At 30.6% G+C, this 12815-nt stretch overlaps 3 protein-coding genes across 3 annotated transcripts; 1 reads left to right on the plus strand and 2 right to left on the minus strand.

Annotated features, from left to right (window-relative positions):
* Positions 1–2610: 2610 nt before the first annotated feature.
* On the minus strand, positions 2611–4129 carry LOC122506658 (histone H1C-like). Its single transcript, XM_043618977.1, has one exon. The coding sequence runs from the start codon at positions 3827–3829 to the stop codon at positions 3215–3217; it is 615 nt and encodes a 204-aa protein (XP_043474912.1). The 5' UTR covers positions 3830–4129; the 3' UTR covers positions 2611–3214.
* A 1742-nt stretch (positions 4130–5871) lies between these two features.
* LOC122506687 (histone H2A-like) lies at positions 5872–6453 on the minus strand. The gene has a single exon (XM_043619007.1). The coding sequence runs from the start codon at positions 6403–6405 to the stop codon at positions 6031–6033; it is 375 nt and encodes a 124-aa protein (XP_043474942.1). The 5' UTR covers positions 6406–6453; the 3' UTR covers positions 5872–6030.
* Positions 6454–6628: 175 nt separating this feature from the next.
* LOC122506704 (histone H2B) lies at positions 6629–7106 on the plus strand. Its single transcript, XM_043619022.1, has one exon. The coding sequence runs from the start codon at positions 6690–6692 to the stop codon at positions 7059–7061; it is 372 nt and encodes a 123-aa protein (XP_043474957.1). The 5' UTR covers positions 6629–6689; the 3' UTR covers positions 7062–7106.
* The last annotated feature ends 5709 nt before the right edge of the window (positions 7107–12815 follow it).

A 12815-nucleotide genomic window follows, 5' to 3' on the forward strand; every position in this document is an offset into this window, starting at 1 on the left:
CACCCTCCTAGACTAAGTTAGAAACAAAATTTAAAAAAAAAAAAATTTTAGAATTTTTTTTTTTTTTTTTGAAACTTTTTTTTGGTGGACAAAAAAATTAATGGTTGGACAAACGTGGACCTATCTTGGACAAACGAATACTACTTAGAAAAGTAAAAAATTTTGACATGTCGGAGCCAACTTCACAGACCTCATGTGTACAGTATTTCGTAAACGTTTCTTACTTTCACAGTGGTTCTGTGATTGGTTCTACTTTTATTTATGGATCTACGAGAAGTAATTCTTTTGTAGCTGCAGAGTATATATTTTTTTAACTATTTATTTTAATGAGTTCCGGGATCCTTTACTTTATTTTGTCTTTCCCAAATATTCTTTGATACTTTCATTTTCAAAATACTTTTAGAAATTAAAAATTATCTTCATTACGAAAATTAATTATTGTAATGAATTGTTCTATTATAATTTTATTGCTTTGGTTCAATTGAAAATAAGAAATATTGAATTTGGAAGAAATAAGATATTTTTTAAACAAATAGATGGTTCTTAAAGGTTAAATAATTGAAGAGCTACATAAAGTAAGGGGACGAACGCGAGGCTTGGAAGGGATACTACCAGTCGGGTAGCAGTGACAAGCCTTCAGCCGCTCGCTGCTACCTGACTGATATTATCCCTTTCAACCACGCGTTCGTCACGTATTAAGAAATAAAAAATTAGCAATAGAAAAAAATTTCTTCTGAAGCGAGGAAAATTTACTTGAAATTTCGGGATATTTGGAAAATCCACGACAAAAAAAATTAAAAATCACTGATTTCCTTGCCTTAGATCCTCTTACAATTTTTTTAAATGACTTCTCACATTAAAATAAATAATTAGTAAAAGAAAAAATTGCTTATGAGATGAGGAAATAATAATTTTATTGAAATATATGGATTTTTGGAAAATCCGTGTAAAAAATAAAAATTACTAATTTCCCCGACTTCGATTTTTTGAAATTTTTAAAGGGGTTCTAACATTAAAATAAATAATTATCAAAAGAAAAAATTGTCATTGAATAAATGTAGGTAACTTCAGTTTCATAAAATGTCATTAAAATGTTTAAAATACTTGTTTAATTGTGAAAAATTATGAACTAAACTAAATTTTTAAATTTAAAGAGATTTGCTCCTCACCTTTCTTCGGAGCGTATCTCAAATAATCTCACAAATTTTAACTAACTTATTTTATTAACAATTTACTTGAAGGATTCTATATTTTTTGTCGTTATTAGCTAAAAACATATTAAAAAAAATTTATTTTTGGGTCTGGAAAATCTGGAGAAGTCATGGAATTTTAAAATCGATGTTTTGTGACAACCCTGTAGAAGGAAAGAAAGAAAAGAAGAACTCGAAGATTGAATTTTTTGAACTTGATTGCAAGTTTTGAACTGTACTTTGAGAATTTTTAATGTGGATTTGGGGATGAAAATATTGTAGAAAGGGAAAAAGAGGTCGGCTATTTTAGGATTGGTTTAAGATTATAGGAGGTTACAGAATAGAAAAATTAAAAAAAAAATTGGACAAGTGCGAGTTGTACTCGCACTGCAATGGCGGGTTCCGCACACAAATATTAAAACAATACTTGCAACATTGATCGGTAATTGGTAGAATTAAAATAAACGATTATAAAAATATATATTAAAATCATTTGATAAAAAAAAATAACTAAAAAAATTAAAGTATTGTATATATCTAATTTTGTAAACAATAATAAGCAGAGGAACAAAATTTTCAAAATTTATTATAGTTCCTCTGCTTATTATTGTTTACAATATTAGATATACAATACTTTAATTTTTTTTAGTTATTTTTTTTATCAAATGATTTTAATATATTTTTATAATTGTTTATTTTAATTCTACCAATTACCGATCAATGTTGCAAGTATTGTTTTAATATTTGTGTGCGGAACCCGCCATTGCAGTGCGAGTACAACCCGCACTTGTCCAATTTTTTTTTATTTTTAGTTAAGAAATTAAAGTCAGAAAACAATCTCTCATTTATTCTCTTAAAATTTCACTCTCTTCCTTAAAATATTTAATGCCACGTGTTTAAACTAAAAAAAATTAAAAAAATTTTTTTTTTTTGAAAAAAAAAATTAAAAAAAATTTTTTTTTGATTTTTTTTCAAAAAGTTTCTTAAATAAATTTTTTGTCGTCAGACTGTAATAATACACTAGGATACTAATTTTCAGCTCATTAGGTCAAACAATGTAAAAGTTAGGAAAAAAAATTTTTTTTTTTTAAATTTTTTAGTTTTTCCTTGACAACGCTATGGCCATCATTACATATCAAGTTCTCTATATTTTTCCTGTAATATTCGAGTAAAAATACACCAGCATGCAAAATTTCAGCTCTCCATGTCGAATAGTTTAGAAGTTAAGGGGGGGGGGGGAATGGTCACTTTTTATGCATTTTTGGCCAAAAATCTTGTTATTTCCTTGACAACGCTATGCCCATCACGTCCAGTCACATTCGCTATATTTTTCCTGTAATCTACGTGTGAAAATACATATCTGTACCAAATTTGAGCTCTTTAGGTCAAATAGTTTAGCCGCTAGGGGGGGGGACACGATTTGGCTACGGACAACAGAGTCTCACTAATAGGGTTCCGCCGATACACCGTAGGTGTACGGAACCCTAAAAAGCGATGAATCTTTTGATAAACATATTTTTGCGTTCTCCGAGTATTAATTGATACTGAATGGTTATAATTGAAGATAAAACGTTTATTCTACGAATATGCTTTTTATTAGAAAAATTCTTCCTTCCTTCCTACGTTACAGATAATTGAAAATAAATCAAAATTACATCTGTAAAATTCAGTCTACGCCTGGAATTTTTCAGAAACTTGTTCACTTATCCTATGGAGACAATATAATGCTTCTTGGTGAACAGAACATGATACAAAGAAATGTACATGTAAAGAAATATTTTTGTCACATTCAACATAAGGATATAAAAAGATCCTTTTGCATTGTTTACAGAGTCTATGAACGACGAAATTTGAGATTGGAAAAAATTTTAAACTTAAAAAAAATTAATCTCAATTTGGCTAATTGTAATATATAATTCTAAATATTTTTGTTTGAGACAAAGAAAATTCTTTCGTAAAAAGTAATTGGTGGCCCTGAAAAGGGCCGTTTGTTTTCAATCATCCACTATCAATTTCTTTTCACTTTACTTCTTGGCAACCCTCTTTGCCGCGGGCTTCCTCGCTTTGGGTGCAGCTGCTTTCTTGGGCGAAGCTTTGGCCGCCTTCTTGGGAGCAGCCTTGGTCACCTTGGGTTTGGCGGTGGTGGACTTGGCCTTCGGTGGCTTGGCCGCAACCTTCGGGGTCTTCTTCTTCTCGGCGACGGCTTTCTTGGTCTTGCCTGCCACGGCCTTCTTCGGAGAAGCTGCTTTCTTGGCCTTTGGTGCTGCAGCAGCTTTGGGTTTGGCGGCAGTCTTGGTCTTGGCTTTGGCCTTGCCCTCGGCCTTGGCGACGTTCAACTTGAAGGACCCTGCAGCGCCCTTGCCCTTGGTCTGGATCAGAGCCTTGCTGGCGACTGCAGCCTTCAGGTACTTTCTGATGAAGGGAGCCTGCTTCTCGACGTCGACTTTGTAGGTGGCAGCGATGTACTTCTTGATGGCTTGGAGCGAAGAGCCGCCTCTCTCCTTCAAAGTCGCGATGGCCGCGTTCACCATCTCCGACGCTGGCGGGTGACTGGCCTTGGCGCGGGGCTTCTGTACCTTGGCAGCTTTCTTCGGAGTTGCCACTGCAGGTGCGGCTGGGGATTCTACTTTGTCTGCCATTTCGTGGAGATAGTTTTCAAAAAAGTTCAAGTAAACTCAGTGATGCTCTCAACGTGACTTGTGAGACTGAAGTGACCATTTTTCGAAGAGATCCGGGTGTTAGTAAAACGCACGAACGTTGAAGAAAGACCCCGACGCTCGTTGGGCGTCTACCTTTTGAATTTTCGCTAGCTTGCGAACCACATTTAAAATATTTTATATTTTTTAATGATTAAATTATACTTATCGTTTTGATAGTATATTGAATTTCACTTGTACGAATATTGTCTCCCTTGGTTCTTTGAAAATATTCTTTATTTTTGTGGTAGTTTCCTGAAAAATTAAAATTTATCGGCCTTCTGCTATAAGTGAATGGAGAATGCATGTTCTGAAAATTGTTAAAAACATATTAACAAATAGACTTTTTAAAGGTTTGAGTTTTAATATCGACGTTTTAATTATCACTCTTCTGGAGTAGTTTATTTATTTCGTTCGTAAATATAAACTGAAAGCGTTAAAAGCAGTTTAATTTAGGTTTGAGTTCTAACTGTCAATGCAGTTTGGTGGCGAATGGCTGAATGTGTAGTTCAATAATAAAAAATTTATAACAATTTATGATTATCATTATTATATAATTTGATATACTTTTAAAACAATATTTTTCTTTTTCGCAGATATTTTAATTTGCACTATAGACGTAAATATTTCAAATATGTATATATATTCAAGTCATTCAAGATATATCTCTTTCTCTAATATAAGCAGTTTTAGTTAAATTGTATTTAATATTTTTTTAAGAAGTACTTTATGGTATAATACAGGGCTGCCAGCGTACTTAGAGGTTAAAACTAGTGAATAAAGTGAGTTTTTGATTAAAAAAAGTGAGTAAATAGTGAATTTTAATTTTAATTTTTAAAGTAAAATAGTGAGTAAAAAGTGAGATTATTTTTGGCATATTTTCGAAAATTTAAATTAATAATTAACCTGTAATATCAATTTCCTTCTCAATTTAATAAATAATACAAATATTTAATATTTTTACCATCCATTTTAAGGAGAAGCCTGATTGTCTTGATAAATTGTCTTTTACTTATTCAATATATATATAAAATTATTTTAATTGTATAATACCCAGGCTTCTCAGTGCCCCTAAAAAGTATTTTAGGGGAAATAAGGACTTTTATGCGACTATAAAAATATATAATTTATTTATGAGAACACAAACTTTAGTACAATTTTTAAATACTGCTTTAATAAATTTTACTCTCTAAATTTGAATTAGTGAAAATGTTTACTATTTTTAATTATAGTGACTGACTTTTTGCTTTTGAATTAGTAAAGTTTACTAATAAATTAGTAAAATTTACTAATTTAAAAGCAAGAAGTCAGTCACTAATTCAAATTCGTAAATAGTTATACTAATTCAAATTTTTATTTTTAAGTATTTATTTTTTTAAATTAATATTACTATTTTTAATTAAATTATTTTTAAAAATAATTTAGTCTTTTAAAAACAATGTATGTCACAAGTTTGCGCAGATTATAAGAATTTAAAATGAATTGAGACTTGACCTCACCAAAATATTAACCTCACACATTTTATAAATCTTACGAAAAATTTCATCGATCATAAATTTCAAGATTTGAAAGTTTCTACGGCACTTTGCTAAATTAGTGTGAATTCATCTTTAAAAGATAAAAGAGAAAAATATGGGGAATTTTTAATATGGGTTTTAAAATTAAAAAAGGGGGACTTTTAAGGAAATAGGGGACAGACTGTGATTACAAGAAGTAAAGATTTCAGCTCCAGTAATTTACAGAGAAGCTATTTTTTAACTCTTGCTTTGTAAATTGATGTGTAAAAAAATTTCATTGTTTATAGCTATATAATATATTTAAAAAAAGTCACCTATTGCATTGATTGAATAAAGTTTCTAATTTAGAACAAGAGAATCTTTATTTTGAACTTACATTACCTTATTCAATGTTTTATAAAAATAGGAATTTACTAAAAATTAATAGACCTAGAAATTTATGGAAGAACATGAACATACTCAGATCTTATCTGTAAATCAAAGAGGCAGGTGAAATAGATTACACAGCTAAATATAACTTGCTACTAATTAAAAAAATATGTTTTTGTAAACAACATCGAATTCAAACGTACAAATATTTGTTGGCCCTGAAAAGGGCCGATTGTTTTGTGAGGGTGAGTGGAAAATTTAAGCTTTCTTTTCGGTTTTCTTGGGTAAAAGAACAGCTTGGATATTGGGGAGAACACCACCCTGGGCGATGGTGACTCCAGAGAGGAGCTTGTTCAATTCCTCGTCGTTCCTGATAGCGAGTTGGAGATGACGGGGAATGATTCTCGACTTCTTGTTGTCACGAGCTGCGTTTCCGGCCAACTCCAAGACTTCGGCAGCCAAGTATTCCATTACTGCGGCTAGGTACACTGGAGCACCAGCACCAACACGCTCGGCGTAGTTTCCTTTGCGCAAAAGACGATGGATACGACCGACTGGGAACTGGAGTCCGGCCCGGTTGGAGCGGGTCTTTGACTTTCCCTTGGTTTTGCCACCTTTGCCACGTCCTGACATTTTCGATTTAGTTTTAGGTTAACGAAGTACAAACAACGAAGAATACAAAGCGAATGATGTTCTGCGCCTGAAATCCGCCTATTTACGCTCTCTCCACAGGTCACGCCCACAAGTACGCTCCCCTCTCTTTGTCGTGAGTGGCAGATGGTTGCAGTGAGTCCCCGCACCAATCAAAATGTAGGAGCACAACTGTAAGAGAACGTAAATAGGGCAGTTTCCGCTGCTTAACGTCAATTCGCTTTGTGTTCTCTTCGAGTTCAGACGTTCTTTCTCTGAAAACAACCATGCCTCCTAAAGCAAGTGGCAAAGCCGTGAAGAAAGCCGGCAAGGCTCAAAAAAATATTACCAAGACCGACAAGAAGAAGAAGCGCAAGAGGAAGGAGAGCTATGCCATCTACATCTACAAAGTGTTGAAGCAAGTGCACCCCGACACTGGAGTCTCCAGCAAGGCCATGAGCATCATGAATTCGTTCGTGAACGACATCTTCGAGCGCATCGCTGCCGAATCTTCCCGCTTGGCCCACTACAACAAGAGGTCCACCATCACCTCCCGGGAGATCCAAACTGCCGTCAGGCTTCTCCTTCCTGGTGAACTCGCCAAGCACGCCGTCTCTGAAGGCACCAAGGCTGTCACCAAGTACACCAGCTCCAAGTAAATTCTGTCCACCCTCAACAAAACAATCGGCCCTTTTCAGGGCCAACAAATATTTTTACGAAAGAATTATTTGGTTCTATAACAACAATGTGTATGCAAAGTGTTCTCATTTTTCTCTAACAGATAACCCTAAGTTATCTCATTTTGTCATACAATTGTAAAATTTTTGCTGGCACACTAGGACGCGAAATGTACCTTGATTTTACGACTCTTATTTTATATGAAATAATTAGTTGAAAAATTTAGGAAATACCATTTCCGAAGTAAAATTTATCGCTCTTTCGGAATATGAAGCTGAAATTTATTTATAATTATGTATCTAAAAGAAATTTATAACAATTTTACTGCAAAAGAAAACACTTTTTTACGAAAAAAAAATTTTTTCAATTAATATTTTGACATGGTAAACTAAAAAATATGGTCTCAAAAGCCCAAAATATCGCGTCCTCGAACCCTCAGCTATAAAAATCCACAATGACTTTTTAAAATTCAAGATGGCGGTTATGAAAATGACCATTTTTCCAATTTCTTTGTGATAAAAGTCAAGTGACCATATGCAGTTAGACCGTCAAGATGCGTCTATAGTTGTGGCAATCACTGGACACAAGATTATGGATAATTTTCATTTCTCAATAACAATATTGTTCACAATTTCATTCTTTTCTTTTGGAAAAAAAATTACCTATACGTATTTCCGTTTCTTAATATTTTTGTAAAATTTTGCATCATTTCTATTTTTTAAAAACAATTTCTTTAATAAAATTTAAAGTTTTTTGAAAATAAAGAAAAAAAATGTTTATAAATTATATTTTTTAATTGAAAATGAAATTGAAAATTTATAAATTTTTAGAAAATATAGGAAAAAATTTTACTAAATAAGAAATGTTCTGTTACATTTATATTTACGAATTTCTTTAATTGTAAAATTATTCGAAAACATCAATAACTTCTTTTTTAAAAATATTTTATTATTATTTTTTTTATGTCAAATTATCATTATTTTATATTAAGAATATATTGTTTTTGTAACTTTTTAACAATTATTTTTAACATCATTTTTGAAAAAGTTCTTTGAGAATTTTCAAATTTATTGTTTACAATTCAATAAATTTAACGAAATTTCGATTTTTCGGAAATTCTTCAATTAGAAAATAAAAACTTTAATTGATTAGAAAAAATACAATTAAACTTTTTTATAAGAATTAATTCTACAGAATTATTAGTTAAAAGTAAGTATGAAAAAATCAAATTTTCAAAGATTTTAATTTGAAATCTTTTCAAAATTGTAAATAATATATGTATTGAATAATTGAATGTTTCTGAATTCTCATAAGGAATTTTATTAACAAACTTTTAAATAATTGAATTCTTTTGACGAATTTCTATAATTTCTATATATAATTTTTAAGAATTATTACATTTTTCGAGGACTTTGATTAAAATTATACTAAAAATAATTGAAATTCTGCGATGAACTTCATTATTTATGAAAATAATTGAATTTCTAAAACAAATTTATTATTCATAAAAATAATTGAATTCATAAAAAAATTATTATTTATGAAATTAATTGAATTATTGAAAAGAAATTTACAAACAAAAATTTGTTAATAATTGAATTCCTGTGCAATTTTATATTATTTATGAAAATAATTTGTAAATGTTTGAGTTCAATTTTATTAAAAAAATTGAATTCTTTTAGGAAATTTATTAAAATAGTAGATATTGAAAATCATTGAAATCAGAATTTTTTTTAAAAATAATTGAATTTTGGAGAAGAATTTTGTCATTTATAAAGATAATTGTGATTTTGACGATATTTTTTTAAAATTTTGAACACAATATTGAACTATTGTAAGAAGAATTTTATTACTTTTGAAAATAATTGTATTGAATTTCTGCAATAATTTGTAACTTCTCTAAAATTCAATTCTTTAAAATGTTTTTATTTAAAATCGGTTAAGATTTCATATTTTTATTTTTGCATCAATTTTATTTATCTATGTTAATGACTATGAATACATCCATGTCTTGTAAAATTTTATATGATTTCTGGTTTTTGATGATAATTCTGAATTTATTTTTTTTTTACATTTAACATTTCATTGAAAATTTGAAAAGAATTATATTATAAAGTTTCGCCAAACATGTAATTTTTATTATCTGTTAATAATGAGGGATCGATATGTACTGTACAATTATCAATTATCTATTTTCATAATTTTACTTCATTCTTTTTTGTCAATGATAACGATGTATCTTAACAAAATCTAACTTTTAATAATTTCTAACTTTTTGTTAATATCAGAAATTGCTTCTTGTATATCTAAATCGGCTCCATTTATAATTGCTTCCATAACCCTGTCGAATCGTTTTTCCATTTCTTTATCCAACATATTATTAACAAATTCAATTAATTTCATTATTTCGATCAAACGAAAATTCTCAACTTCATATTTAATACTGTCATCAATCGCTTTCATAATTTCTATCTTTTTGTATACATCATTTCCTTCATTCTTTGCATCGGACACTATATTTCCCATTTCAACTAATTTTCTTTCCATTGTTCTTAATTCATTATCTTTATTATATTTTTGTTTAAACGCAGCTCTCATGTTATTCACTTTCTTCATGAATACTCCAGTAAGGAATCGATATGATACAGAAATTGCTTCTGACAATTTGAATTTTTGCAGACAAAGTTTTGATTCTTCGGAAATATTGTGTCGCAATTTTCCGAGAGCACTACTTTCAATGCTTTTCGAATTTTCAATAGCTGAAATGATATTAAAGTCGGCATCACTTGTAATAAGACCGTGTACAATTTTTTTGAATAATCCAATTTGCTGGTTATTGTCTACTAAGTATTGGACAAATTTCTTTACAATTTGGGGCACTTCCTGATGTTTGTTGAGTAAGAATTTGTTTGTTAACATTGTATTTAGGTAGTTCATGTCGAATGAAGATTTTCGCACTTCAGCAGGTACTTTAGTGAAAATTACAGATAGTCCGGATAAGAATTCTTCTACGTGATTTCCGAAATATTTTTCAACATTTATCGTGAGAAGCTTAACGAGCGGTTCGATATTAGCCTGAAGGAGGTCATTAAAGTCTATGACTAAAATAACTTTTAGAGACTTAACGTATTTCGCCAACTGATGGAAGTCGAAGACACTGGTGACCTCTTGAAGTACTGCATTGTCATCGCCAAATCCGGGATAGTCCCAGAGAGTCAAATTGGGTAATTTCGAGGAAGTCCATCTTGTCGGAACTGCGGTTTTGGTGGATTCGCCAGCTACTCTTGGCCCTTTGGACTCACTGTAGACTCTTGCTAATGTCACTGGATCGAAAAGCGAACGTCGTTCAGTCTTCAGTTGATTGCCGATCAGGTAGTTAATTAGTGTGCTCTTGCCAGCTCCTTTGGCGCCAATGAAAATTGCCACGTTCTCATCTCCAACTTTATCCCGCATGTATTCCACCGATTGGGAGAGGGATGCTCCCAGCTCCTTGAATTCATTCTCAGTGCAGGTACTTTGTGCGCCAGTGACTAGTGAAATTAGTCCACAGATGATTGCTGTTCTGATCATGATTGATCAAGATTATAATTTCCAAACTGAAGAATCAAGCAGTGTGTTTGAAACTTATTCTTAATTTTTTCTGCAGAAACAAAAAAATTACCTTTTATCATTAATGTTCTTATGAATACAAATCAAACAAATAAAATGAAAAGTTTATAATTACCTGTACAGAATTATTTGGCTTTTTAATAAACTTTTAATAAAAGTTTTTCGATGTAAATCAAAGTGAGAAAAAGCACCCTCTGCAGTCACTGTGGATGTGAAAAAAAAGTTGCTCTACTTATAGTAATAAGTACTATTTACCGAATAGATCAAATAGAAGAATTTCCAAGTAGTTGATTATTTATTTTTACTTTGAAAATTGATAATTCGACAAGAGTAAATATTTTTTGACTGATATTTTAACGTTAGCAATGACGTATTTTACTAAAATTCTGCTGCGTCTATTTTTCTTTAATTCAAATAAAACCAATAATTTAAAATTTAAATATTCACATTGAATACAATATTATCTATCGATTCTGTATTCCAAATCGAGAATAAAAATGTTTTACAATTACGTTGCAGGAAGTATAAAATTGTTTTTATTTGATACATCTATAATTCATTAAAAATACATAATATCACAAATTGTTATGGAAATCTAAAAATGAATCTTTAAATATTTAATTAATGCTTAATTAAATATTGAAACTTCATATAGTGCAATATAAAAGGTTCTTAGGGGCTGTCCATAAATTACGTAACACGTTTAGGGGGGAGGGGGGGTTCGAGAAAATGTTATCATATGTTACATGGGAGGGGGGGGCAATCATCATTGTTACGTAATATTTATAAGGAACTTAATCTCTTTATAATGGATAAATTTTTGAAAAGCTGTCCCTTGCCGCCACTTCAATATAAGTAAAAATCGAATCATTTCGCGAACCGATTCTTGGGAATAATATACAATTTTTATTGTTAAAAAATCAATGTTATATTTTTGGTTGTTCAGTATGATTAATAAAATTATTCCTCTAAATGTTTTTTATATTTAACTTAATTCTGTATTGCTATTGTACGATATAAATACTAAAAAAACAGTAATAAACAAATTTGTTTCGAAAAACGTTAGTAAAAAAATATTTTTAAAAATTACGTAACATTGATAAGGAGGGGGGGGGGGTGTAAAACGATTTTGTTACAACTTGTTACATAGGGGGAGGGGGGGTTCAAAATTTCACTAAAAACGTGTTACGTAATTTATGGACGGTCCCTTAGCCTAATTCAAGCTTTAGTCCAAGTTTAAGTCAAAGTCTTAGTCCAAGTCTAAGTCCTCTTTTTAATATATTAAATGATATGTAAAATTTTTTATTTATTCTTTATTTCAATGGCTCAATTAAAAATTTATTATATTTACTTATTAATATTAAGCGTAGGGGAAAAGTGTACGAGATGATCCCCCTAAGGGAGAATGACCATTATTCAAAGAAAAATCAGCATTTTTGAGTTTCTTTTGTACTAACAGTTAATTAATATTTTACAAGTAAATTTAATTTTTCTAAAATCTTACAAAAGGATCATCTTGGACACCGGGGTGTCCAAGATGATCCGTAGGTTTATCTTACCCCAATTAGGGACCGTCCATAAATTACGTAACACGTTTTTAGTGAAATTTTGAACCCCCCCTCCCCCTATGTAACAAGTTGTAACAAAATCGTTTTACACCCCCCCCCCCTCCTTATCAATGTTACGTAATTTTTAAAAATATTTTTTTACTAACGTTTTTCGAAACAAATTTGTTTATTACTGTTTTTTTAGTATTTATATCGTACAATAGCAATACAGAATTAAGTTAAATATAAAAAACATTTAGAGGAATAATTTTATTAATCATACTGAACAACCAAAAATATAACATTGATTTTTTAACAATAAAAATTGTATATTATTCCCAAGAATCGGTTCGCGAAATGATTCGATTTTTACTTATATTGAAGTGGCGGCAAGGGACAGCTTTTCAAAAATTTATCCATTATAAAGAGATTAAGTTCCTTATAAATATTACGTAACAATGATGATTGCCCCCCCCTCCCATGTAACATATGATAACATTTTCTCGAACCCCCCCTCCCCCCTAAACGTGTTACGTAATTTATGGACAGCCCCTTATTGGAAAAGGAGACTAAATTGAA

Source organism: Leptopilina heterotoma, unplaced genomic scaffold, assembly GCF_015476425.1.
Source record: "Leptopilina heterotoma isolate Lh14 unplaced genomic scaffold, ASM1547642v1 Lhet_43, whole genome shotgun sequence".
Classification (NCBI taxonomy): Eukaryota; Metazoa; Arthropoda; class Insecta; order Hymenoptera; family Figitidae; genus Leptopilina; species Leptopilina heterotoma.

Excerpts from the sequence above, each read along its gene's own strand:
- LOC122506658 (XM_043618977.1), bottom strand. The coding sequence starts at position 3,829 with ATGGCAGACAAAGTAGAATCCCCAGCCGCACCTGCAGTGGCAACTCCG.
- LOC122506687 (XM_043619007.1), bottom strand. The coding sequence starts at position 6,405 with ATGTCAGGACGTGGCAAAGGTGGCAAAACCAAGGGAAAGTCAAAGACC.
- LOC122506704 (XM_043619022.1), top strand. The coding sequence starts at position 6,690 with ATGCCTCCTAAAGCAAGTGGCAAAGCCGTGAAGAAAGCCGGCAAGGCT.